This window comes from Nicotiana sylvestris, chromosome 2, assembly GCF_000393655.2.
Source record: "Nicotiana sylvestris chromosome 2, ASM39365v2, whole genome shotgun sequence".
Lineage (NCBI taxonomy): Eukaryota > Viridiplantae > Streptophyta > Magnoliopsida > Solanales > Solanaceae > Nicotiana > Nicotiana sylvestris.
The window spans coordinates 3601245-3628170 of NC_091058.1; the positions used below are offsets into that span (position 1 = coordinate 3601245).

The 26926-nt window shown below is 33.5% G+C and overlaps 3 protein-coding genes across 4 annotated transcripts; 1 reads left to right on the forward strand and 2 right to left on the reverse strand.

Moving 5' to 3' along the window:
• The first annotated feature begins 797 nt into the window (after positions 1–797).
• Positions 798–5634, forward strand: LOC104243699 (uncharacterized). Of its 2 annotated transcripts, none has more exons than XM_009798939.2 (15): positions 798–960; positions 1261–1436; positions 1588–1699; positions 1823–1966; positions 2062–2166; positions 2718–2801; positions 3751–3866; positions 3960–4061; positions 4143–4256; positions 4360–4416; positions 4503–4569; positions 4695–4748; positions 4839–4913; positions 4998–5033; positions 5369–5634. In XM_009798939.2, the coding sequence occupies exons 2-15, from the start codon at positions 1414–1416 to the stop codon at positions 5480–5482; spliced, it is 1203 nt and encodes a 400-aa protein (XP_009797241.1). In that variant the 5' UTR covers positions 798–960; positions 1261–1413; the 3' UTR covers positions 5483–5634. The 2 variants fall into 2 exon arrangements, with proteins under 2 accessions (XP_009797241.1, XP_009797243.1); XM_009798941.2 differs by having other exon boundaries at positions 824–960; positions 1261–1345.
• A 341-nt stretch (positions 5635–5975) lies between these two features.
• Positions 5976–11805, reverse strand: LOC104243698 (uncharacterized). The gene is made up of 9 exons (XM_009798938.2): positions 10652–11805; positions 9972–10027; positions 9089–9171; positions 8812–8890; positions 8456–8566; positions 7833–7942; positions 7036–7119; positions 6839–6876; positions 5976–6490 (listed from the first exon to the last, which is right to left on the reverse strand). The coding sequence occupies exons 1-9, from the start codon at positions 11733–11735 to the stop codon at positions 6420–6422; spliced, it is 1716 nt and encodes a 571-aa protein (XP_009797240.1). The 5' UTR covers positions 11736–11805; the 3' UTR covers positions 5976–6419.
• Positions 11806–22296: 10491 nt separating this feature from the next.
• LOC104243697 (glucuronokinase 1-like) lies at positions 22297–26751 on the reverse strand. The gene is made up of 6 exons (XM_009798937.2): positions 26428–26751; positions 25666–25815; positions 24303–24491; positions 24081–24197; positions 23090–23250; positions 22297–22743 (listed from the first exon to the last, which is right to left on the reverse strand). The coding sequence occupies exons 1-6, from the start codon at positions 26644–26646 to the stop codon at positions 22497–22499; spliced, it is 1083 nt and encodes a 360-aa protein (XP_009797239.1). The 5' UTR covers positions 26647–26751; the 3' UTR covers positions 22297–22496.
• Between the last annotated feature and the right edge of the window lie 175 nt (positions 26752–26926).

Sequence of the window (26926 nt, forward strand, 5' to 3'; positions counted from 1 at the left end):
GCGGGAGTATTTTCCGGATCTTGAATAGTATTTTCGTTCAAATTTATCTTTATATGAAAAATGACTAAATTTTGATTACTTTTAAAACTGTGACTATTTTTGAATGACCACTTGTAAATCTGACTATTTTTGAATTTATCCCCTTAAATAAACATGGCTCCGTCGTTGGCTCTAAGGTTTGTGCACTCACTCCATTATCCAGATATACTATAGATGATGGCCCGTGTAGGTGCCCTGTCTCATCATTGTTGGTTTTCTTATTTTTTATATATATGTTATAATTTCATTTCAAAACAATTAATGCTTATTTTAAAAAAAGGACAGCCTGGTGTATTAAGCTCCGGTGATAGGCAGGGTCCGGAAAAGGGCCGGACCACCAGGTCTATTGTACACAGTCTTATCCTGTATTTCTGCAGAAGGCTATTTCCACAACTTGAACCCGTGACCTCCTAGTCATATGGCAGCACGATGCATTAAGCATAGCGCAGGATTGAGAAAGAACTGGACCACAAGGGTCTATTGTACGCAGTCTTAGCCTATATTTCTGCAAGAGATTGTTTTCACGACTTGAATGTGTGACCTCCCGGTCACATTACGCTAAGGCTGCCCTTCAATTAATGCTTATTTAACCTCCTTACAAAATGACTAAAAGGTGTAAAATTTGATTTTTAATAAAGTAGAAAAGGTGTGTCTGTTACTCAGAAAGCAAAAACAAAAACTAAAAAATTACTGTACTGAAAAGGAAAGGACCGGTCCCAGGTAGAACTCATAGAAGAGACTAAATTTTTTCTTTTTAATTTTTTCGTTTACTTCCAAAGACATCAGGACAGAGAGTATATATGCTTTCTTTGACAATTCCAAGGTTGGATTTTTTCCATATATTAAACATCCTAAGGATTTCGATGAAACATTAACGGGAATTTTTGCAACTCTCGTAATCCTCCAGATCAGCAACTTCAGGTTCGATTCAGAATTTAAACCTTTTTTTTTGTCTTCAGATATGTTATTAGAGCATATTTAAGTAAATTCTGCGTCTTTTTAGGATAATATTTGAATATTATTTATGTTTTTAGAGCATTTTAAAGCAATTTTTGAAATTATTTCTCTTTTAGAAACTATGCAAGATTTGAATTTGAACTTACTACTATAGACCAAGTGAACTAATTAATGAAGATTTTGTAACATTTGGAATAGAATGAAAGGAAAATTGGGACTCCAGTAAAGTGAAAGTACTGATTTTTTTTTACTTTATGGTTGTAGGTTGTTGGCCAATTTGCCACAAAAATAGTGAATTTCTAGTGTGGAGCGCTGGAAATATTTGTACTCACATTTGGGCTAAGCAGATGTTAGTAAACTCATTGCAGATTCTTCTTTTCTGGTTGTGAAACTACTACTAAAGGATTGTGACTTAAGATGGCGACGCCTATGAAGCGAAGGTTTTAATATTTGAAGTATTTTAAGGGTCTTTATTCATATAGGCATCCTTAGTAGTTTGGGATTGAGTCGTGATTGATTTTGACTGGTTGATCCGTTTATTTATTGTTAAAAGTGGTAATGAGTGCTTAGCTTACTGTTGAATATCTACAGCCCAATCTCGAGAAGACGGAATGAAACAATGAGGCTTTTCGTGACTACTTTTATTGGAGTTGTATTTGGGTTTTTCCTTGGTGTAACCTTTCCTACAATTTCATTGACCAAGGCAAGGGGATCTACTTTGATAATGAATTTGATATAATCGTATTTAATGTGCCATTTTTTCTTTTAAAGTATCAGTTGAATAAGAGCTGGTAAGGTAATGTGCTTGTGGATTTCAATTTTGCAGCTGCCCTTACCTACTAATCTTTTCCAATCAATTGATCTAACTATAGAGGACAAGTACTCAGGCCTGTCAACTCAAGCTCTATTAAATGTCTTGAATTCCTTGAAAGGACGCGGTGGCAGTTCACACAAGAATAATGACCCAAAGGTATTTTACTTGTCACACATATAAGATTGCACTTATTTTGGAAGTTTATAGACAACTGCTGTTCGATATTTATGCTATTTGTGGCAATCTAGCAGATTTGGGTTCCGTCAAATCCCAGAGGTGCCGAGAGGTTACCACCCGGTATCGTAGCATCTGAGTCTGATCTTTATACTCGGAGGTTATGGGGCCTGCCCAGTGAGGTTTGTCAATTCAGCTGTAATTCTAATTTGATGCACTCGATTGATTTTGTTTATATTTGGTAACAGCTACCAGTTCACGTTATGCAAATTGATGGCATGATTTGAGACTTGATATACAAATAATTTAAACACATTGCTGATACCCTCTTTGTTCCGTAATCCCTTTCATGGAGTTAACCATTTTTTGAAGTTGATTTCTGGATAGTAGTTGATTCTCCAGTAGTTGCTCAGTCGAACAAAAATATTGAAGGAACTGCTGAAGTGGGCTAAAGTCATGCTTGCATCCTTCTGGTTCTGGTGCTCAAATAAACATTTTGCTATAGTTTGCCATATAGTGTTGGACACTGAAATTTATGCTATCCCGCTATGATGACTGATAAGAACTGTTTCAAGGGCAGCTAAATATGATTTTAGTATGCCATTGTACGTTAAAAATGAACGATGTCCATGTCTCTCTCTCTCTTTATTTTCCTTCCCTTTTTCTTTGGGATGAGAAAACATAACAATTACTATATCCCTCTATGATAATCAGCTTCATTGTTGATATGCAGGACTTGATCATCAAACCAAGGTACCTTGTGACTTTCACAGTCGGCCTCAAGCAGAAGAGTAACATTGATGCAGCAGTGAAAAAGGTTGTGCCCAAGCCTCTCTAGCTTTTTTTCCTTGTACTTGCTATTGTGATCCCTTCTCTGTCATTTTCAGGGGTTCTTTTATTCATGGATAAGGGATCAGAAGCGTGACTAATACTCTCTCCCTTTCAATCTGTTTGAACCTTTTCGGAGTACGAGGGTCAAATTGACTAACTCTCGGTGTGAATTCAGACATAGATTCTTTAAGCTTTTTGAAATAAAAATTACATATTTAGAAACTACATAAAAGGTACTACGAGTCACATTAGTTAACAATTCAAAATATTTAAAAACTATTTGCAAAAGCATGGTCAAAGAAAACCTCGTTTGGCTCCCCAAATAGTAATAGGTTGATTCTTTTATAAACAGAGGGAGTATATGCTTGTAACTTTTGCACCATAAAATTCAGTCCTTGGCTCATCTCATTCAGATGAGACTGTGTTTGAGGAACCGGGATTGGACTTCTGATAAGGGCAATTTTACCTTCCTTTGCTAATTCCACTAGCCCCACCTCCCATCTCAAAAGAGTTTTTATATCATGTTTTTGCTTCATTTTTTGTTTTTGGGTTTATTGTTTTGCTTCCCCAACCCCCTCCCCCCCCCCTCTTTCTTTTTTCCGGCATAGTCTTGTCTTGTTTTATGTGCTATCCTCGCTGTTCTTATGTATAATGTTTTCCTTAGTCTGTGTTGCATGCATGCTAGTTTATTGGTGAAGCTCTGCAAATCATTTAACACAGCAGTGAATCATTACTTTTTTCCCAACAAAGAATCAATCTTATCGTCAATCCCACTTTTAATCTCATTACGAATTAGGGTTACCAGAGATGAGCGAAAAGATAGAAAGAAAACCTAGGTTAACAAAAAGGGTTGGTTTGCTGCCAACTTAGGTAGATTTAAGTCCAAAATTTTACTTGTGTATCTCGGCATGCTTATTTTTCTGTACTGTAAACAGTTTTCAGAGAACTTTACGATTATGCTGTTTCACTATGATGGTCAAACAAGTGAATGGGATGACCTTGAGTGGTCAAAGCGGGCTATCCATGTCAGTACACCGAAACAAACTAAATGGTAACTATTATCATGAATTCTTTTTTATCCTCAATTATTCAACACTTTTGATGTATTTGTGGTAAGTATAAAGTTTATTCATTTTGTTGAAAGGTGGTATGCAAAACGTTTTCTGCATCCTGACATTGTAGCACCTTATGACTATATATTCATCTGGGATGAAGACTTGGGGCTTGAGAATTTTAATGCGGAGGAGTAAGTTATGATTATCTCAGAGTCGTTTGTATCAATATGTTGAATTGTCTGTGGACTCTTAAGGCTTCAATGCAACTGCAGATACATAAAGTTGGTGGCGAAACATGGTTTGGATATTTCCCAACCTGGTTTAGCACCAAACAGTGGGTTGACGTGGCAAATGACAAAAGGGCGAAATGACACTGAAATTCACAAGTAGGGAACATAGTACTTGCATTATACCTACAACTGCTCTGATTAAAGCATCCCATGCACACATAGCTTGATCTCATATACAGTTTATTGCTTCTGCTTACAGGGAAACAGAAGAAAGACCAGGCTGGTGCGCTGATCCACATTTGCCACCTTGTGCAGCGTATGGAATGCATGATATTTACCAATAACTACTGATGTCACTTTGTGTTTGGTGTCAATATTAACTGTTATTTCGCTGGCAATCAGATTTATCGAGATCATGGCACCTGTTTTCTCTCGAGAGGCCTGGCGGTGTGTTTGGCATATGATCCAGGTATCAATTATTAAATATCCTTCCATTCATTGCAGCCAACGAAAAAGAATATGCAGGCGAAGGGGGGAGGAGGATTGCTACCCATTTGGTTACTGCACATCTGAATTCTTGATTCTTTATTGCAGAATGACTTGGTCCATGGGTGGGGTCTTGATTTTGCTCTTAGGAGATGTGTGGAGGTTAGTAGTATACTTTAAGATGTGCGGGACAAATTCCCTTATGTTCGGTTCCAAATGGTCTTTTTCCTAATAATGCTTTTGGATGAGCAGCCGGCACATGAAAAGATAGGAGTTGTAGATGCTCAGTGGATTGTGCATCAAACTGTTCCATCACTTGGGAGCCAGGTATATCCAACTTTATCTTGTTGGAGTATATTAGATTAGTATGAAAGTTGGATGTAATGATTATTTTCTATTTTATTTCGACAGGGTAAATCAGAGAATGGCAAGGCACCATGGGAAGGGGTATGTGCTGTATTTCATTCTCCTATATACTGAAATTTGACCATGAAAAACTGATGATTAAGGAAAATTTGGATAAGAAAACTAATAGCAATTTAATCACATTTTGAATTTGCATATGGATATGTCAAACCACGTTCGAATTTTTGTGTTCATAGATGAAATTTGAGATGCTTATTCTTTTCATTATATATCACAAAACATGTGTCAATGTATGTGAACTCAAACCCATACTTCCCAATCATGCATGATTCTGCAAGTGTTTGTGTAATCTTGTTACAAAAGGAGTATGCTGATCTCTGATTGTATGTCTAAGTCCAACATTTATTTTGGTTCAGGTAAGAGAAAGGTGTAGAAGAGAATGGACAATGTTTCAGGATCGCATGGCTACTGCAGAGATGGCCTATTACAAGGCAATGGGGATTGATCCCCCTAATTCTACAACTACTTAGGTGGGACACTCACACGATTTAGAATGTTTGTAGGACATCGAACGTTGTTGTGTGCAAATATCTAATGATGGTTTAGAGTTCCAAGTTGGTAGAAAGAAATTTCTGTATTCTCCTTGTTTTTTGTTATTAGTAATATATATCATTTTGTGTCAGCCTCCTGATAACTTGTGTTTTATGCTTGTTTGAGTTCAAAGTCAAAACTCCTGTATAGGTACTTATTCATATGGTCATGTCAACTTCTTGAAGATAGGGTTGAGGATATCATCAGTGTACGGTCATACTAAAGTGTCATTATTTACAAGTTGAAATTTGGCCATCGATATTTGAGGGTAGTGAACTTTAATATTTGAAATGCTATTAACATACTTAAGTTTTTGTTAATTTATCTTGTTGCAAATGTTACATTATCCACAGGGACTGCCTTCCTCCCAGCTTCATTTATCTTGGTGCTGAAAATGCCAGTGAAAATTGCTACGTGCGTCGACACATAGGATAAAATAACAAACTCCATAATGCAATAGACCTATTTCATTTGTACTTACACTTAAAAAGGTGTCATACTAAAGGTAGTAACAAAAAAATAAGTGCAATTAATACCAGAAAGGGTTACAAAGTGCTATTACATTCACCCTTATCTTCAACTTATAAAGGATATAACTTATACACTTCTGCCCAGAAACTAAGGGAAAGTAGGAAAAAGCAAGGAAAGAGGTAAAGTGGAGGCGAAAGTGAAATCCTTTGTTAAGGTCAAGGTAGCTAGTATAGATCTCCAATTGCCACCAACAAATGTGGAATCTCCAAGAATTTTTTTTTCTTTACAACGGTGGTGTCCGGGCTGCTTGCGCGCACCTCAACTATTCCACCAGTACCTGCTGCCTGCTAGTCTTCCACAAGCACAGGTATTGGGTAACTCTGCTCACTGGAATTTCCAAGAATCTTACAAATATCCTTTGGTGATTGCCTCTTCCAACTCTTGAAATTCCCAAGCATCATCTGCTGAGTACTCTCCTGTGAGGTAAAGAGAGCACAATTAGCTAAGTACTGACAACTACTTGCAGGAAGCAGTATTGGGTTCGACTTGTGGAATTCAAGACCTAGCTTCAGGTAAAAGGCATATATGGTGTTTTCTGCCGTGTTATTAGGCGCAAGATTCAGGCAACACTCTCTAGTACTACAATAGCATTGTCACAAACCCTGACCACAAGCTGCTCACAGCAATCAAAAATTCAACGAAGACCTCTCTTATCACTTGATGTTCTAGATAAAGGGAACCCTTTTTCACAACTATTTTCAGATATAAAACAAGACAACCCAAGACTTTCAATAAAAACTGAATTTAAAAGAACAGTGTCTTACCAATTGAATCTCGTCTTAGAGCTGTCAAGTGAGCGCAACTGCAAGTAAAATTTTCAGTTTGGGTTTGAATCCACTTAGAAGAACATAAAGAATTAAAAAGAAATTATGCATCACCGAACATTTGTCATTTCTCATCATCTATCACAAAATGTAGAAGCTTTTTTAATATTAAAACGAATATTATCTTTATATGTTACCTGCCAAGAGCTTTCCCGAAGTCTGCACATAGTGATCGGACATAGGTACCTTTTGAGCATCTAACTCGGAAAATGACATTCTGTCTGCCAATTCAAAAAAGAGAAAAGGAGAGAAGAAAAAAAAAAAAAAGTATCTTCAATATGAAACTTTTGGCGAAATAATAAAACAGCTTTAGTGGAGTGACAACCATTAGCAACCAAAAGACTTGCTCATGTCAATGCATGTAAATTATAAGTATATCTGTCGCAAATATCCTAATTCTGCTTCACATGAAAGCATATCTGAAAGAAAGAAAAAAAGAACATGTCTGATTTATAGACGTACAAGAATTACTCAGTTTCCTCTAGGAGTAATTGGCTGGAATATAGACATGCTTCACATGAAAGCATATTTGAAATATAGACATGCTTCAGAATCAAGGGGATGCATATCAAGAAGATGCTACCCTTGTGAGGTTCTCATAAAACTTTTGAAGTACTTAATAAATAAATCCACAAACGGGAGGAAGTTTGTGCAACTCCAATAAAGCACTCTGCAAGAAATATATTTCTTGCTTTCAATCAGAATGAGTTCTCCACCTCACCCTCAAACAAAACTTGAGTGTACATTTAGCACTAAAGAATTCAATGCTGGTAAGACACTTTGGAAGCACCCTAGGAATGTTTAGACGCTTTGAGAGAACCTTGGCTAGGGCTTTTAATTCTTAGGCACAGACAATAAACACAGAGATGATTTTTCAAGAGGTGAGACATCCATGTGGCACAAGATTAGCACCAGAAGAGTTCAACAAAATAACCTGTCATCTAAACTCCGCTTCACGTCAAATTCGAAAATTGAAATCCTCCTCGGTGAAAGTTCGATGCTTTCCCCTCTTCTTGCTTTCTCATACATCTTTTCACCACCAACCTATCACAAGTAGACGGAGTCTAATAAGTAATAACACAATACTAAATCCAATTCATGCTTGGTCATCCAAGAGAAATTCTGATGAAGCTGGCAAAAAATGGATGAACTTATTAAAGGAAAGAGAAAATAACAACTCAAACAATTACAGATTACAGAAGTAACAGCAATCTTTTCTGAATCAGCACACTTTGATTTAAGCTTATGTTAAATACAAATAGTATCAGCAGCAACTAGGTCATTACATTGACTGAAGATATAGCTGGAGTTGATTCACCATGTTTTCATTTCATGTGATTGCCATATTTCATGACTCATAACAAAATTAAGCGTGTTGAAAATACTAAGAAAAAATTGTTTAAGAAAGTGTAAATCTGGTATCAATAATTTTATTCATCCAGGGTAAGAAGATGTTGTAATCATTGTTATAAAAATCAAAATATACACCGGATAAATTTATATTCGGCAGAATCAATAATTGGAGGAACTTAAGTGTTGCAACTAAAATTAACATACTTTGATTGCTGAGAACATCGGAGGGACTTGCCATATCTCTCCATAAAAGGACGCTGCTGTTTTCTTTATGTCCTTATCCTTGATATGCTCCCACGGCTCTCGCTGGATAACCTGGATATTACAGAATCCAAACTTACATAAGTAAGATAATCCGGGGGAAAACAAATAACTAGATCCAGTTTGTGTAACATCAATAGACTTTATTCGTGTTGACTTTATCATGAAACTTCTCATCTTGCCATCTTAATTTGTTTCACTGAGTATTAGATGAGACTTTCGTAGGGGTGAAATAAGTCACATGGTCCAGTTTTATCTGAAGATTTATAACTTCAAAAAATAAATTAAATAATAAATACCGGGGAATCTGCATCCCAGGTAGAGGTGGCTTCCCCCAGACGGAAGATTCCACTGTAGCCCTTCATCATACCCTGATAACTGCCAAGAACAATTTAGACTTCAAAAAAATTTATCATATGACTCTATCGAGAGACTAAAAGAAACTGTTCATAGACGTGTATAAGTTCTCCTAAGACAAAAGGAAAATAGTAGCAGGAATAAGAAACTCTCATCAAATTTCAGGAATCCCTGAAAGCTCCCCCAGACTAATTCAACTAAAACCTTATTGCAAGTTACCTGTCAACGATCTTTGTAGCTTTACCAACGCATACAATCAATAATCCAGTTGCCATTGGATCAAGCGTTCCAGCATGGCCCACCTGCAAAAGATGAATTTGAAGGAGAAGGTGGTAATAAAATGGAATAAAAATGCCTTAGTTCAGCTTGTATTTAGTCTGAACGTGATGAATGTTTCCAATCACGTGAATATAAGCATAAAACCCCCCTTAACCAAAATACAAAGATAAGACCCCCCCCCCCCCCAAATAGAATGGGGCAATCTTTTTGTAGAAACAGAAGTTTGCTACAAGGTCTTCAATTTAAAATGAACATTGGAGGAAGGAGGTAACAAAATGCTCAAAAATGTAAATTCTCTCAAATTTTGCTAAATACTCTTTTCTTCCTCGCCCCAACATGTTCTTCAGCCCACAGGTCTGATTTTGCTGGACAGAGTCTTCTACCTTAGCAGAATCGATCTAGTGGAGCGCCCAACACCAAAAAGAATACATAAAACTTGATGAGGGGAAGTTCATGTTTAAAAATCTAAGATTTCATAGTATCTTACATTAGGAATAGATATGTTAAAGAAAATCAAAATAGTAAATCTTCAGACAGAAATCAGAAGCCTATTCAAGCGCTCTTTTTTTAATCGGAGTAAGAGTGCTATTAATCAGCATGGATATAATCAAACTACATATTCAAGTATTTTAAAGTGAAAACACTCGTCCAAAAGTTTTTTCAAATTTTCGTTCTTGTTCCTAAGACTAACATGGTAATGCACCTTCAAATACAAAAGATCACCAGAAAAATTTATCTTGAAAATATTCTTAAAAAGAGTTCGCGTACTGCTTCTCCGAGACCATATCAGATAGCCCCTAGATTGTGGTTAGGAAAAATGTACCTTTTTCACTTTTGTTAGACGCCGCAACTTTCCACAAACAGTGAAAGAAGTCCAACCTGTAAGGCAATTCAGACTAATAGTCACCCAAAAAAGAAGATGAAGAAGAAGAAGAAAATGAAGCTTTAATAACTATATTTCCCAAAATGCAAGAGCCTCCTAACCTTGGTTTGGATTTACGATATTAGATCATAAGAGACAATCCTGACTCGTAAATTATATTTATGGCATTTGATTCTATATTCTGCTTTTATGTGAATATATTTTGCGTATCAACGTATAAGTCCTTTTCGTGAACTTTGTGATGGACAACACTACAGAAAATAAGACTCTTGGGCAGTTTTCATCAATAACCATACACTATCTGAATTCGTTATGTACATATCACACTCCCAAACAAGTTTTGCTTATCTCTGACTCTGAGACTCTCTAAGAGTAAACCTACAATTTTAAAAAATCAAACAAGGAAATGAAGTCAAACTTCTCAAGCATTGCATTAAGAATCTCTATTCTGTCAATCCAACTTGTAACTAATGTTTCTTGTTCAATTATAAACTCAAACTTAACATTGACTTCACATGAGAACTTAAAACTCTTATATTAACTCTTCTAAAAACACATCAACGTTTAACAAACGCACATAATAAATCCCAGTGTCAAGACAATTAAGAGCTCAAACTCACCTTTTGGTTTATTCACTAATACCACTGTCCCACCCGGGCTATCCCATTTAGGAGGAAGCCCTGTACTCCTTGTAGCTAGAAACGGCTCAGCACTAACAACACCATTTTCCTTATTTGGAACTTTCTTCAAACACTTGAAGAACTCTTCCACTTTCTTCTCCGATACATCAACTTTACCTTCTTCCTTATTTTCACCCCTATTCCTCACACCCTTTTCTCCTTCCTCAAAAGAGATCAAACTTTTATCAACCCCACCATCAAAAGTTTTCTTTTTGCTATTCTTTACATTACCCTTTTCTTCTTCCTCAAAAAAGATCAAATTTTTATCAACCACACCATCACCATCTTTCTCCATTATCTTTTCCCTAATTCCCAATTTCTTTTTGCTCTTCTTTACATTCTCATTTGATTGCCCAGGTTCAAGAAAAGCTTTATCAAAACACTGATCAGGAAAATACTTTTTCTCCAATTGATACACCATCTTATAATGCTTATCTTTTTCCCAAGGGTAAGCAAAATTGTCATAAAAGTACAACTCTTCTTCCTTCTTGTGCAATGTACGTAGCTCCACTACTTCCTGCTTCAGCTCAACAAACTCATTATCCTTGCCCCGGTTATTCTCATCCCCCGAATCCGAATCCGACCCGCCAAACATTCTTTTTCTCCTCTTATTATAATATTTCCTTTTCCCTTTATCCATTTTCATAATATTATCCGAATTGGGTTCCTCATTAGATGATTTTGAATTCAATTTCCTATCAACCCAATCGTCGAAACCGAGTTCTGAACCGGGTTCGGGTTCGGAATCAGCAGGTTTTGAATTGGGAAGGAAGCGTTGTGGACGGGATTTTTGGATTAGTGAAGGGGAATTTGCAGGGCGGGAGATTATCATATCATATTGAAGCGGGTATGGAGTTGAAGTAGTAGAGAAAAAATGAAGTGAATAATGGGATTTTTTGAGAATAAGGGGATGGAGCTTTTCTGAGGGTGAGAAAATAGTGTGAGGTATTATAGTGAGAGAAGACATGGATTTGGAGCGGAGGAAGATGAGAGACATACGAGGAATTACTACTGATTTCGCCATTTTTAGCTTTTGTTTGGGGGAGTTGCAGTCACAGTTTGTTCTTCTAGTAGTATCGTTACCTCTTTCTATTTTTTAATAATTAATTAATACCATGAAAGAATAAAGTATAATTTGTGAATAACTAATGTGACTGAACTTATTTACTTGATGTCAAGATGATTGAATATTTAAATTTACAAACATTGACAGAAGCTTAATTAGGGCCCGCTTGGCTATAAAAGAAATTCTTTTTTTCTGAAAAGTATTTATTTTTTTCTCAAATTAATGTTTGGTCATTAAAAATTAAAATTTAAAAAACTCTAAAAAATATTTTTCAAAATTCTTACTTTAAATAAATCAGAAAAATTCAAAAGCAGCTCCAAATTATATTTATTTCCGAACATAATTATAATAATTTTTAAATACTATTATCACTTGAAAATTTTTTTCTTCAAATTTCACACCCAAATAATTATGAGTCTTTAACTTGAGAAAATAGCTAGTATCAACCCCTTATTTTAATAGGAATAGCAAATAAAACCCACACTAAAAAATCTTATTTTGGTATTAAATAAACTAGCAAATATACCATATATATATATATAGTCTGTCTTTAATAAGATTATATATGATGGGGTTATATGGTGTCTGTCTTTAATAAGATTATATATGATGGGGTTATATGGTGTCTGTCTTTATTAAAATTATAATCTTCTTAGATAGTATGATTGATGATATGATAATATTAAAAATATCAGATGCAGTTGTTTTCTATATATATCTAAACAAATACTACTATTGCATTGTAGGTATATGAAATGTACGGCTAAATCTACTATCGAATAAAATTCGGTTTCTAGGTCTAATATAAACTCTTCTAAATTTGAGGTAAGACTTCTAGCAAATATTTCTGGATGGGTATAATTATTACGATTCATTAACAAGAATATTTTTTGTGATTAAGTACTTATGTTGTAAAAATTCTACTAGGTACTTTCTCTCTCTCTTAATCTATAGACCTGTATAGTTACAGTATTATCCAAATTATGAACGTAAATTACCCTTTTTTTACTTTATACTTTTTTTTACTTACTTCACTCTGTTCATCTCTTCTTCCCAATCTTTTAAAGAAATAAATCTTATTCTTAACTCCTTTTTCTTTAACCTCACCCTGGCCACGGTTAAACACATATACTCATTCTTAATTATTTTCGGGTTTTACTTAACCGGTTTCTCCTAGGAATTTACAGGTTAATCCATCAAAAGTGTTAAGGAATTGAAAAGTTAACCATATACTAAGAGTGATGTCTGATTATTATCAAACTAATAATTAAGGAATAATAAATATAAAGTCGTACAATAACATAAAGCTGAAAAAATATGGGTAATATCTAGAAACATAATTTAGATAAACATAAGTAACTTACATTTTTACAGGAGAGAGATTTCCCTTTCGGGAAACCCGAAAGAGTCTACTGGACTTGAGAATTAAAAACGAACACACATAAGCCTAAGGATTTATTTATTTTACAGGCTTGGAAGAAGAACTACTAAAGCATACATAAGGAAATATTTTATAAAGGTATAATACAAAGTATTTGGAGAATGGTTGGTAATGGAGGAGGGTGTTTGGATGGTTTTCTTCAGAATGGTTTCTCTTGGACTTGTATCTTGTCTTTCGTCTTCTTTCTTTTCCTTTTTATAGCTAAGTTTTTGAAATGGATTTGAAAAATGGATTTCAAACATTTCAGAAATCTTTCTTGTCAAGCCTTGTAGAGTACTTTATTGGGCCCCATCTTCACATGGCTTGATCAGAGATTCCCTTAGTGTTTGTAACTTTTTCTTTCACTCAAAAATCCAGCTTGTCTTGTAGTACCACTAGCACTACCTTTTGTCACATCTTTTTTTCTTTATGTCATTTCTTTTCTTCTTTATGTCACGTCTTTCTTCTTTATGTCACATCTTCTTTTATTGTCTTTTGCATTGGCACGCCAGAATTATTGCTCCTTCTTTGTCCTTGTTGCTCTCAATTGCTTTTGATTGAGACCTTTCTTTCTTTTACGTGTCTAAATTACGTATAGCTATTGAATCAAAAACTCATTCTTGAATCATCTTCGTATGGATCTTGAGCATCTTGATAATTTAGGTAGTCTTCGTAATTAACATCTTCCCCTGAATTTTGAGACCTTTCTGGACTTGGATTAGGACTTGAACTTGGATTAAGACTGAGATTTTTGACCATATGTTTGTCTTGTTCTTCTTTATCTTGAAAGAAATTCTCTAATGTCTGTTTAATTATATTTTCTATTTTCTTATTTTTTTTCTTTTTAGAAATTATACCCTTCTTTTTTAATGTTTCTCCCTGTGTTAACGTTCTAGGTAGTCTTCGTCTTGATGAACCTTCATCTTCACTTTTTGGCAAAGTGACAGCCATAAACAGATTTGATGCGTCTTTACCGGTCACCGTTTGAACCGGACTAGCTGTATCATTATCAGATACAGTAGATTTTGCTACATTCATTGGGGAATGCAACACACTTCTCATCCATTTTTGCTTAAAATGGAGAACTCTATTTTGGACTGCTCGTTTCTGTGTCTTGTTGAAAAATAACTTGAGTTTGGGATTGTGTCAATTCAAATCTTAACGCATGCACTCTTTGTTCTAGTACCTTCACTTGCTCCATAAGTTTTGTTTTTTCTTGAGCCAGGATTTCATTTTTCTGGTTTATTCGTTTGAAGGCTTCTGTCATTGATGAGCAATGATCACAGAATATTATCTTGTCGTCTTTTTGGATGTTATATTGGGGGGGGGGTTTCTGGGTTTTGTCTGCGTGCTGGGGAGATATAGTAGTTTGGTCCTAGTATTCCTCTTGCATAGTCTAATGCTTCAATGAAATCATTGAAACGTTTGAAAAGCGGTTTTTCTACACCTTTAATAGAGTCTAGTACTTCCGACCATGTCTGAAAATATCATTTGTCTTACCATGTATAACTACATAGTATTTAAATCTTTTATCTTGGTTTTTGTCTGTAAAATACTGTCCCAAGGCATTAAGAGCCGCTATAAAATATTTAGTGTCTTTTTTAGTATATGTTATCCATAGGTTATCAATCAGACACCTTTGAAGTCTATCTATGACACATTCTGATAAAACTCTAAATGATATGTTTGATGGTGGGAAAAAATATTAAATTATATTTTTCAAAACTTATCCTTTCCATATTAGCTTGTTCTGCAAAAGATTGTGGCTTAAAATGAAGATTACCTAATACTGTCTGCAAGTATCTGTTTGAGGATGAGGCTTGAATGCCCTTCCCTTTATCTTCAGTCTTGGGAACTATTGGTCTCATGCTGTACATGTAAAATACTTTTTATTAATTGACAGTAATTTTAGGCATACTTAACTGATCTGCTAGATTATTATCTTTTCCTTTAATATGTTCGAAAACTAAATTATATATTGATATAGTATCAATAAAATTTAACCATCTTCTTATACTACTATTCTTTGCATTTATCTTTTGATGAAACTTAACTATAGCTTCGCAGTCCATTCTAATTGTTACTTCTTGTTTATTCAATATATATAATTTAAAACTATTTAATCCGTAAATTACAGCTAATATTTCTGCATCTATACTACTCATATTTCCTTTCTTTCTATACTTACCACTTTGGTAGGCACATATTTTTTCTGTATTCTTATCACTGTATTTATTTGGTTTTGCTTTCAAAACTGCTCTCCATCCTTCAAAACTATCGTTTGTTTCTATAATCAAGTAGTCCGTTTCTAATGGCATGTTTAAATCAGGAATATTTTTTATTTTTTCTTTAACTTTTTGTACTAATTTAATGTCTTCTGTGTTGAAATGTTTTTGTCCTGTAGAGCCTGTATTAGCATATAATGGTCCTGCTATTTTTCCTAAGTCTTTTATAAAATTTCTTGCATAATTTACTATTCCTAAAAGCTTTTGTAGCTCTTTAGTATTGTCTAATTTATCTGGCATTTCTAGAGCCTTTTTGGCTATATGGAGTTGTAATTTAATTTTTCCATTTCCTAAAATTACTCCTAGAAAATTTATATAATTTTGCATAGTTCCATTTTCTTTTTACTAATTATTATTCCATTTCCTAAAAATAACCTAAATACTGTCTGTAGATGTCTTAAGTGTTCTTAATATCTTTACTAAATACTAATATATCATCTACATATACTAAAACAAATCTCTTATATTCTCCAAATATACTATTCATTTTTCGTTGAAAAATTGGTGGGGTTGTCTTTAGTCCAAACGACATTACTAACCATTCGAAATGTCCTTCTGGACAAGTAAATGTTGTCCATCACCCTGATTTACAGTCAAACTTACTGAATATCCTTTTTCCTTGTATTCTATTTATCAGTTCTGTTTCATCAGGTAACTTATATCCGTATGTTCTAGTGTTATCATTGAGTCTCTTATAGTTTATTACCATTCTTGTTTTTCCTCTTACTATCTCGGTATGATTTCTAACCATGAAGGTTGCTGACCTGTGTTTAGAAGTAGATCTCCTTATTACACCTAAATTCATGAGTTCTTTAATTTGGATTTTGAAGTCTTCTAAATCTTGATTTGTAGCTTCTATTGAGGTTGTTTTAATTATATATTCTAGATTAATTATATCTAATTTACACATAACTTTATTATTTTCCCAATATTTTAAAGGTTTTTCTCTTATTATTTCTATTTCATCTATTATTTTTATTATATTATCCAGATCTTTTTCGTTTTTTATTATTCCTATTTTTTGTATTCCTGTTTAAAAATTGTATATTCTGTCGAATCTATTAAAGTATAGTCTTTTTCTAATATATCTTTATCTTCATTTTCTTCTAGTATTAACGTTTTAGATTCTTCTTTAATCTTACAACATGTATTTTTATCTTTACATTTTTTACAACATTCTTCCTGATTTTCTTGCAGATTTTTCTGGTTTGCATTCAATCGTGTCCTTATCCTGGTTGCAGTTTCTATTGTTTGTACTGGTGTTTGTGTAATATTTTTAAAGAATATTACTCCATCTCTACTGAGTAGGCAGCTACCATTATTATGTAATATAAAACTCAATCCTAATATAAAATCTACATTTATAATTAAGTCTCTTACCCAGATTTTGTCTACCTTGTAGCTAGGTTTATAGAAATCTAAACATGTATCTATAAAGCTAATCTGCGATTTATCTACATAATGTTTGTATATATTATGGGTTTCATCCATTTGCATAGCTGTAACTGGCTTATCTAAAGTTTTGATTAAATTTGAGGGAACTATCTTTTTATTTATTATACATCTTGTGCATCCGGAATCTACTAAAGTTAATGTTTCTATTTCATAGTCTTCTATTTTAATTCTTGCTAGAATTTTTATTGTACTTAATCTTTTATCTTCATTACATATCAGCGCATCATAATTTTCTATACTCATTAGTTCTTCCTCTACTTCTGTTATGTTTTCTCTGATGTCTTCTAATTTCTCTTTTCCCTTTTTCATTTTTTGTATTCTTTTTCTAATTCATTTATTCTAGCTTCCAATGTCATTATTCTCAAATTCATAGTAGAATCATTTATCTCTTGGTATTTTTCTTCTTTATTTATTTTTGTTTCAAAATCTTTTTTTATACATGAAATACATTCCTCTAGATAGCATAGTTTACATTTAGCCCTTTTATTTATACTAGGGTACCATTTGCATATAAAGCACTGATTACTATCTAATCCTTTATTTCTTTCAAAATTATAGGTACATTTTTCCGATATGTTTACAAAAGTATTTTCTTCTAAATCTAATTTTTCTAATCCTATCTCATTTATTAATTCTTCTTCTTCTTCTTCTTCTTCTTTCTTCTTCTTCTTCTTCTTCTTCTTCTTCTTCTTCTTCTTCTTCTTCTTCTTCTTCTTCTTCTTCTTCTTCTTCTTCTTCTTCTTCTTCTTCTTCTTCTTCTTCTTCTTCTTCTGATTCTGAGGTATCTATTTGAGTTATTTCTTCTATATCTACACATACTATAGAGTATATATTTTCATTATCTGACATATATTCGTCTACATTTATTAGAGTTTTTTGAAAATCTTCTATTAACTGTGAATTTCTTGTTTTATTATTAATTTTTTTGGGCACGTATTTGCTAAGTGTTCTACATTACTACAAGTAAAACATTCTAGTTTATTTTTATTGTTTCTATCTGTTCTATACTTTCTAACATGTCTATCTTTATCTAGGTATGATTTTCTAAGATAATAATTTTTTCTATTATATCCCTTATTGTATTGAGGTTTATATTTCCTATATTTTTTCTTTTTATATTCAGTTTTGTCATAACTTTGTGTTGTATTCACAGTTGATCTGCAGAAACTCATATTATTTTGTTTAAGTTGTTTTTGTATCTGTATATGGGTACATTTTTTTGTAGTATTTCCATTATATGTTGTACTTTGTGTCCTATAGACTATTTTGCATTTGGTTTTTGTATTACTCCCTCTCTTTTATACCACCGTTCTTCTATTTCTCTTCCTAAGACTCCTTATAGTTTATTAAATAATTTCTTACTTAGATCTTGATCAAAAGCGTTTCCACTAATAGTACAATAATAAAAATAATCATTTAAAAACGTTTTTATATGAAACCAACTACTTATACTTAATTGTTCTAATTTTATTAAAGCGTTCTCCTGTAATACTACTAATGCACTATTTGGATCTTCGCCTCTGATTAAGCTATATATTTTATTTGTAAAATTATAAGGATTTGGTCCCATTGCTATTAAGGTTTGAAAATCTTGTGGAAACTCTGACTTATTGGCTTTCCATAAGCCCTTTGTTGATTCTCCTAAGAAAGTCTTCATATATTTATACATTATTTCTGCGTCAGTGTCATTATAAGTTTTTATAAAGTCTGCCACTACTATTCATTTCCATAGAATAGCAAATAAAAGCCACACTAAAAAAATCTTATTTTGGTATTAAATAAACTAGCAAAATGTCGTTCACCTTTTTTACCCTTTAAAAATAGACTTCATATTAAACAAAATCGTAATTAAATTATTTACCTAATATTTAAGAATTTGAAATCAGCTAAAATTTTGCTTCCTAAATCTTTCTTTATTTGAACTACTATATAGGAAGTCCTAATATTTAGGGGCTTTAAAATCAATCAAATTTACCTTATATATATCCTTTTATTATTTGAACTATTAAATGCAATTGGCCAGTAATTAAAGGTTTTAAAAGAATGGACATAAATTGATAAAAGCATGTCAAACTATCAAAAAGACGACGTGGATATAAAATATTATACAAAATCTTGGATTTTAAAACGTAGCAAAATTTTACCTTCATGTACACTGCTCGGATGGTTTTTTCTTTTATTTATGTCATATTCATTGAAAGTTCAAAATAGTTACCTTTTTGAAATTTGATTAACTTAATTATTTTTTTGTAATTAACTAACATTTTGAAGATTACATCTCTCTTTGTTTGAGTTATTATTTGTCATAGAATTGTAACGAATTAAATTTTTAGAACATTGACATTAACAAATATTTTGAAGACCAAAACTCTCTTTATTTGAATTGTTCCTTATCATAGAATTCTAGATAATTAATTATCTTAGTTTAAAAGCAAGACTAAGTAAAAAACTATAAGTAAATAAGGAAGTATTTAAAAATATATTAAAGAGGAAAAAAAAACGTGGTTGATAAAAGTCAATAATACAAATGATACTGTAGAATATAACGATTAGTACATAAACTTATTGTTACAGTTAAATATTTAAAACTAAGGACGAGTTTATATTAATATTTGAATAACAAAATATAAATTATTTCTTTTAATAACAAATTAGTAAATTTTTGAAATAACTTATTAGACAAATAAACTGACTCACTTTTCCTATATTAGAAGCACGAAGGCCCTTAGCGAAATATCGATCAAATAAATATAATATACTGGAGTTCCAGTATACTGCAGTATAATATACTGAACTTCCAGTATAATATACTGGAGTTCCAGTATATAATATACCAGTCCAGCATAATATGCTGGAAGTTCATACACAAGTGCTCCAATCTCCAGTATATTATGCTGGAACTTTCCGCGTGTTGGAGTTCCAGCATAATATGATGGACGTTCATACACAGGTGCACCGATCTCCAATATATTATACTGGAACTTTCCGTATTGCAGCAAAATAGTGGCTATTTTTCAATGACTTTGCAAACGCCGCTATTTTTGAATGAACAGTCCGAAAACTGGCTAGCCCGTGCTATTTTTACAGTTTGATAAGATACTCCATATAATTATAAGCTTAAATGTTCAACTGGAGTTATCATATAAGTAACTAATCCTTAATAAATTTTCATTCGAATATTTTTTTACTACAATGACTTCCAAAGTGCAAAAGAAAACTTGATCAAGTCTTCTAAAAAGTCAAAGAAGAATGGTCTAAGATTCAAGAAATCAAATCTTTTGGTATAACACTATCTGGTCTGATAAATCCAGTTTAGCACTGTGTAAGACCATTAAAGAGGAAACTTATTACATGTAGCACTGTATAAGACCAACGCGACACAAATCTAGACTAGTGACAAGGTGGCTCAAGGGGAGGCTAGTAAAGTCTTCACTTTAGGGCCCCTAAATTTTGGGTCCCCAAAAATATTTTTAGTTGTGAATTTACTATGTTATTTTCGCTGAGACAATATTGAAGTTTATAGAAAGAAAAAAAAAATACTAAATCCTTATAAAAATGGAAAGAAAGACAATCTATTTAGTATCAATAGAAATATTTTAGAACTTTGAATTAAGATACTTATATCTTCATATTGATAAATAAAGATTTTACAATAAGATCCGAGGTAACGAATTATAAATGTGTGGCTAATATCTTATTAACTTGCATTTTCTTACCAATGTGAATATTAATAGTATACTTTATAAGATAACTACACTATAGACAAAAAAAAAAAAAAAAAAACCAATGTAATACTAATACTATATTTTGGAAATTTTAACCAAAACCTCTAAGTCCTGAGCATGCTCATCAATGGAGTAGAAGCTCCATCTATAGATATACTTTTCCTAGAAGGATTTTCTTTCAAAATAACACTCATCGCTCGTGCTATTCCAGCAGGAGTCTCTGGGAGGATATTATTCATATAATCCACCAACTTGCAAAGTTCCAATTCACCAACATACTTAAGGTACGAAAGTATCCATGAGTATCGTTCCAATTGTAATTTTTCAACCACATAAATGGTTTTGTTACCATCATACACAAATGCATCCCGTTCAGGATATTCAGTACCCACAGTATTTTGTATTAGCTTACGTGTAAAGGCTACTGACCCCTCCCTGTAGACTGGGTGGACTTTATTCCTTGTACTGCCTTTATGAGACGCAACCATTCAAGCCCCCTTTCATGATTTATATATCTCTAGGTATATATATACAACATTTTTAACATGATATGTCGTGAAACAGAGCTTTTTACGTGATAATTCTCTCTCGATGGTGCAATTTTGGTCTTATTAGATGAGACAATTAAACGTTACAATTGAATCTTAACAAAAAACATTAGAATCAAACCTGAATCAGTCACTTCGCTAATTGAGTTGCAAATTTCTTTCTTTGTGATGGCGCTATCGGAAGCATATATTATCATGGATACTTTCTAGATTCCTGTCTCAAAATATGTTACCGGAACTATAATACAAGATTAATGTTGTATATCAGATGAATTATGACGTAACATGTATGTTTAAATCAAATGAATAGCTTTAGTGAGAATGTTAATTCATAGTTTACTCATACTTTTAAGTAGGTTGCTTTAGTTCTTTGAAGAGTTCTCTACTTTCACAAGTAGGTTGCTTTAGTTTTTTGAAGAGTTCTCTACTTTCACAACCGCATTAAAGATGTATCATAGTGTATTCTTTAAAGATCCAATTGACAATATATTTTTAAATAAACTAGTTCCAATTTACTTTATAGTTCAAAGCGTACCCAGTGGCCTAGTACCAATAATATGGAAAAATTGGCTAAGTGGAGTCATAATCCAATCTTCAGTTGCTTCATTTTTTTCATTCACAACCCTGCTATATCTAGATTTAAATGGGTGAATTGGAAGAACCAACGAACTGGGAAGATGAATGTGATGGGTCCTTTTTTAACCGTCTCATGTGCATCCCACGTGGTGTGCATCCCACGTGGGTATACTGTTACATTCTAAATGCTCCGTTAGGCATTCTGTTAGTTGGATCAAAACTGCCTTAGTTTAGCAAAGTTAAAGGGCTATAAGTGCTTAGCATAATACATAAAGGACAAAGTTAGACCAACCCAAAGATTAAGGGACAATTTTGGTTAAAAAACTACTATATTTTGCAAGATAACTATACTATAGACCAAAAAAAAATTAAAGCATCTTATTAAAATTTGACTTTAGGCCACGAGTTTTATTGAGACGCATTTGACTAGTGGGGGCAACATAGTTGTTGGGAGGCAGAGGATGGTTTGCAACGTAAGGATGACCGCACATTCCAAAGACGGATAAAAGATTGAGATCAATATGTTTTTAAAGGATTTGATTGCTCAAGTTGCATGAAGATATGTGTAATTCTCATGATCATTATTCAGAACAAATAAAATAACAAAGGGCAATGGTACATACTTCCCGATAAGCTTAGCATAGACCAATAAAAGGTGAAAGGAATAAAGAATACAGAGGGCTCCATATTTAGCAAGCAGGTCATGATTTTCAATGTGATCCCAGAGTTTGAAGATCAACTTCGCTTAGAAACGAAGGCATAACTTTAATTGGCTGGAAAGTGAAACCAGCACTGTGGCATGCGTCCTCCAACTGCTTCACTTGTGAAGGTCCATCCGGACAGAACACAACCACAGCCCCACCACTTCCGGTGAACTTGGAAGCAGCACCTATCCTTCGAGCAATTTCAACCATCTCTATATTCATAGCTCCAAGGGCATCATCTCCAAACATACGCCTGCATAGTCCACGTACAAAATTTTAGCATTAGAATTGCATATCATATTACCAACTTATTGTATAACAATTCTAGCAATATTTGAGTACGCCAAAACTATGAAAAATAAGATGCAAAAGGCGAGAGGAACCGTTTATCCATCAGTTGGATTTATTCTCTGTCCAAAACCAAAAGTTTAGATGGTCAAAGTTAGTCAATTTGCTAGTTTAAATACCAAGTTTAACCGGACATAAGATCGGTACAATTAATAACATGAAGATAAGTTTGGAACTGACACTACACCAAGCACAGACAAGATTTTAACAAATTCCTCTGATCAATCTAAGCAGGTTGTCATATGTTTTACCGTCTCAGGTCAAAATTATGATTCATGAGGGCCACCAACTTAATGTAGTCCTTCTCAAGAAGTGCTTTCCGTCCCTCCACAGCTATGTTTGCAACCTCTTCCATGGTTGATCTTATGAATTCATCACCTTCTAACCATCTCTGTCGAACTGTACTATGTACCTGCATTAGAAATAAGTATGATTTAGTATTTGGTAACAACTTTCATCAAAGTAATTCTTTGTGACAAAGGGCCAAAGTTAATCTGGACACTGATATTCATGTTTCCTTGAAACCCTGCTACTATCATTATCTCTTCCATTGTCTGGACAAATATTTCAAGAAATTAATGGGAAATATAATAGGTTAACCAGTTAAGAGTGCTGAAACTAAAGGGCCTCTTTCATGGTCTACAATCCTACATTGATACTCCTTGTCCAATTCTTTTCACTAACTTCTTTTTGTAAAGTGAAGACCAAAATGTGATTATTTAAACCCATTGCATGGCTAAGCAAATAACATATACAAGTAAAACTCAGTCTAATGGTGGCAAAATGGTTAAAATAAAATAGTTAACCACCCATATTATCCACTAAAAAATGGGTTGGATAATGAACTTTTTAAAAACGGGTCAAATATGGAAAAGAACCATATTATCCATTTAGAAAATGGATAACTATTGACTTTAACTTTTACATTTGTAAAACCTCAAATTGGGGATTCCTCAAGTTTAGGAGAATAGGTTTTCTCCTCATACTCAAGAAGCCATGGATAATATGGCTACTCATATGGCTACTCATATTATCAGTCGGTTAACCCCTTTTTTATCCGTATTAAATATGGGCAGGGTCGGATAACTTATCCAGTTATCCATTACCCGTTTTCGACCCGTCCCATATCCGACCCGAGCCGCCTGTTTGCCACCCCTAGCTTAGTCACTTGGTTCAAAGAATCTTTGAACCAGACACCGGAAAGATTTTCCACACTACATATTCTGCACATTAAATACTCACCTTTCCAGAATCACTGGGATTTTCTGCATAGATCAAATACAGAGGTGGGAGAAGATCAACATCCATGGGTGTATATATACCATGACCCAATTCATCCATGTGATTCTTGCCAAAATCCTGCAAAATAAAAGTAAAAAAGAACATAAAATCAACTCTACAACTGTGCCAAGCTTAGTGTTGCCAAATATCACACTGATACAAACTTGTAAAACTGATACATACCATGTATACAAGGCCTCCATACACCTGTGCCACTCTATCTTGAAGACCAGCAACAATTCCAAGTTCCTTCTCTGAATTTAGGACAAGGTTCGGCCTTACCTCAACTTTGATTAGGTGTCTGACTTTGTAAAAGTCAAGAAGGCAACTCAGTGCGGCACTAACAATTGCACTGGAACCTGAAAGCCCTGTCTGAGATGTGGAAATTATTTAGTGTATCAATCAACCATTTGAACATGAGATAGATAATATCTTTTATGTTATGATCAATAGCGATGACTTATCCAGATCATGATCATTTAAATAGTGTGATGTAACATTTAGCTATGATTGAAACAAGCATGCGTGCTATTTTTAATTTATTTGCATATTTTAAACCAGAAGGTACTATGATCAACTGCAATAACATATCCAGATAAGGATCATTGATGTAGTGCCATGTAACTTTTAGTTATGATTGAAACAAGCATGTGCACCACTTCTAATTTATCTTGCATATCCAAAATCCAGAAGGTATCATGTCCAACGTCTAGGTTTTGATTGCACCTGATTGCAACCAACAAACGTTAACTCAATTAAGTGATTTTAGGTAAACTGTAAACCAATGAAAAGACATCTAGTTGAAGGTACATGTAAACAATGGGAACTCAAGCTACACTATCAGCGAGATGGATAGTGACACCACCACCAAAATTTTGAAGCATGGAGGCTGAGCAGCTTGACAATTAGCAGATTCACCCGGTTGAAGTTTCTATGAGATAAAACAATCAACTAAAGCTTGAACAGACTTTCAGGCTTCAGTATAATCCTCAGGCTAGCTCAACTTCGATTGGATAGACAATTTGGAATATACAGAGGACAACAGAGCAAATACTAATGCAACTAAGGTGAGGAACAAATCACTTGAAAATAATCATTTTTCAGCTCAACCTGACTTATTTTGCCTACAACATTAAGGTGAGGAACACTATAATCACTTTCAAAATGTTGGCTCAAATCTCAACAGTGAGACCATATTAACTTTTCATAAAATGTGATGACTTCTGAATCCATAATGCAAATACTAATGCAACTGCTCGTGCAAATAAGAAAATAACCCTTCACTCTTAATACCAAGACAAGAACAACCTAGATGCTTGCAACTGATTATCAATTCTAGACATAATCTTTTTTCCTTAAATCTAAACTTTCACATATCTCTATTTGAATTCACCTTGATATTCTGGCTATTATAAGGAGAAAAGCTGAACAATGTTTTACAATATAAACTAGCAAAAAAATTTATGTTTATCAATAATTAGTGTGACATAAAACCAAAGATTGAACCATCCAAAGGAAGGTAAACCTTTGCAATGTTAAGATCTACCTGACGGGGAATGTTAGTGTCATACGAGAGAGTGAAATTTCCATCATGTAATGTAATATTGTTCTCCTTGCAATACTTGTGAAATATTTTACAAATAGCCATAAGTAAACGCACTCCTCCATAGTACCCCTCATTCTGCAATCTGTTCACCTGTCGATAACAAGCACAAGCAAAATATTTTAAAATCAAATCAATCAAACTGCACACAAATCCACAGAGCAGAAAAACAAAAGTGCAGTTATACCTATCATTCTAATTACTTCCTCCACCTCATTTTATGTTACGCCGTTTGACTGATTATGAAGTTTAAAATAAGAAAAAAACTTTTAGAACATGTGGTCTAAAATAAGTTTTAGATATTTGTGTGACCGTAAATCATCTCAACAAGGAAAAAATGAGAAGTCTAGAATCAAATTAATTTTAAATGTTTGAAAAGTATCATTCTTTTTTAGAATGACTAAAAAGAGAAGATTACAACGTAAATTGGGACGCAGTAAGCACCAATATTTCAGATGAGAATTAGCAATCCTCATTAAGTCGGCGTCAATTGACCACTTAGAATAACCGCAATCAAACCAAATAATAAACTCAAAACCATATCATTCAATCAACTATCTCTCAATCCCAAACTATTCACATTGCCAGGTCGACAGACAGCTCAAAACTGATTCAAATATATCCTCTAAATTCGAAACAATGATTTCTTCCAAAAAAATATTAAAAAACAATATAAGGATTTCAAAAAAGTAGTAGATAGCATACCAGGTGAGAAATTGAATTGAACTGAACGAGATCGTGAGAAGGGTGAGGAACAATGACGAGATCTGTAGAAGGCTCTAGACGAACTGAAGCCCAAAAATTTCCGAGGCTAAAAGAAATTGTATTCCCAAAATAAACGTCGCTAGGGTTTCCAAGCAGTCCAACTCTGGCATAGGACTTGTGCTCGATCACCGCTGATTGTTTATCTAATGCAATCTCCATTGATGCTCAATTTTTCTTTGTTTATTTTTGCTAATGTTGAAATTGTAACGGCATTAGAATTAATAAGTGTAAATGCAGCAATCTTGATATATAATGGCTGAATTTATTTTTGTACTGTAATTGGATGAGGAAGACGAAGTGATGATTCGGCATGACGTGGCAAATAAAAAGTACGCATTAGAAAAAAGAACAAAACAAATACAGGTTTTATTTGCAAAAAATAATACTCCATCCATTTAGGTTTATTATTTGAACAAAAAAAAAGTTATAAAAATTTCTC

Excerpts from the sequence above, each read along its gene's own strand:
- LOC104243699 (XM_009798939.2), top strand. The coding sequence starts at position 1,414 with ATGGCGACGCCTATGAAGCGAAG. Across the intron at positions 4,062-4,142 it reads GAGAATTTTAATGCGGAGGA|ATACATAAAGTTGGTGGCGA; the intron begins GTAAGTTATGAT and ends ATGCAACTGCAG. Across the intron at positions 4,417-4,502 it reads CATTTGCCACCTTGTGCAGC|ATTTATCGAGATCATGGCAC; the intron begins GTATGGAATGCA and ends GCTGGCAATCAG.
- LOC104243698 (XM_009798938.2), bottom strand. The coding sequence starts at position 11,735 with ATGGCGAAATCAGTAGTAATTCCTCGTATGTCTCTCATCTTCCTCCGC. Across the intron at positions 9,172-9,971 it reads GTCTAACAAAAGTGAAAAAG|GTGGGCCATGCTGGAACGCT; the intron begins GTACATTTTTCC and ends CATCTTTTGCAG. Across the intron at positions 8,891-9,088 it reads GCTACAAAGATCGTTGACAG|TTATCAGGGTATGATGAAGG; the intron begins GTAACTTGCAAT and ends TGTTCTTGGCAG.
- LOC104243697 (XM_009798937.2), bottom strand. The coding sequence starts at position 26,646 with ATGGAGATTGCATTAGATAAACAATCAGCGGTGATCGAGCACAAGTCC. Across the intron at positions 25,816-26,427 it reads TCAATTCAATTTCTCACCTG|GTGAACAGATTGCAGAATGA; the intron begins GTATGCTATCTA and ends TGTTATCGACAG. Across the intron at positions 24,198-24,302 it reads ATGGAGGCCTTGTATACATG|GATTTTGGCAAGAATCACAT; the intron begins GTATGTATCAGT and ends TTTATTTTGCAG.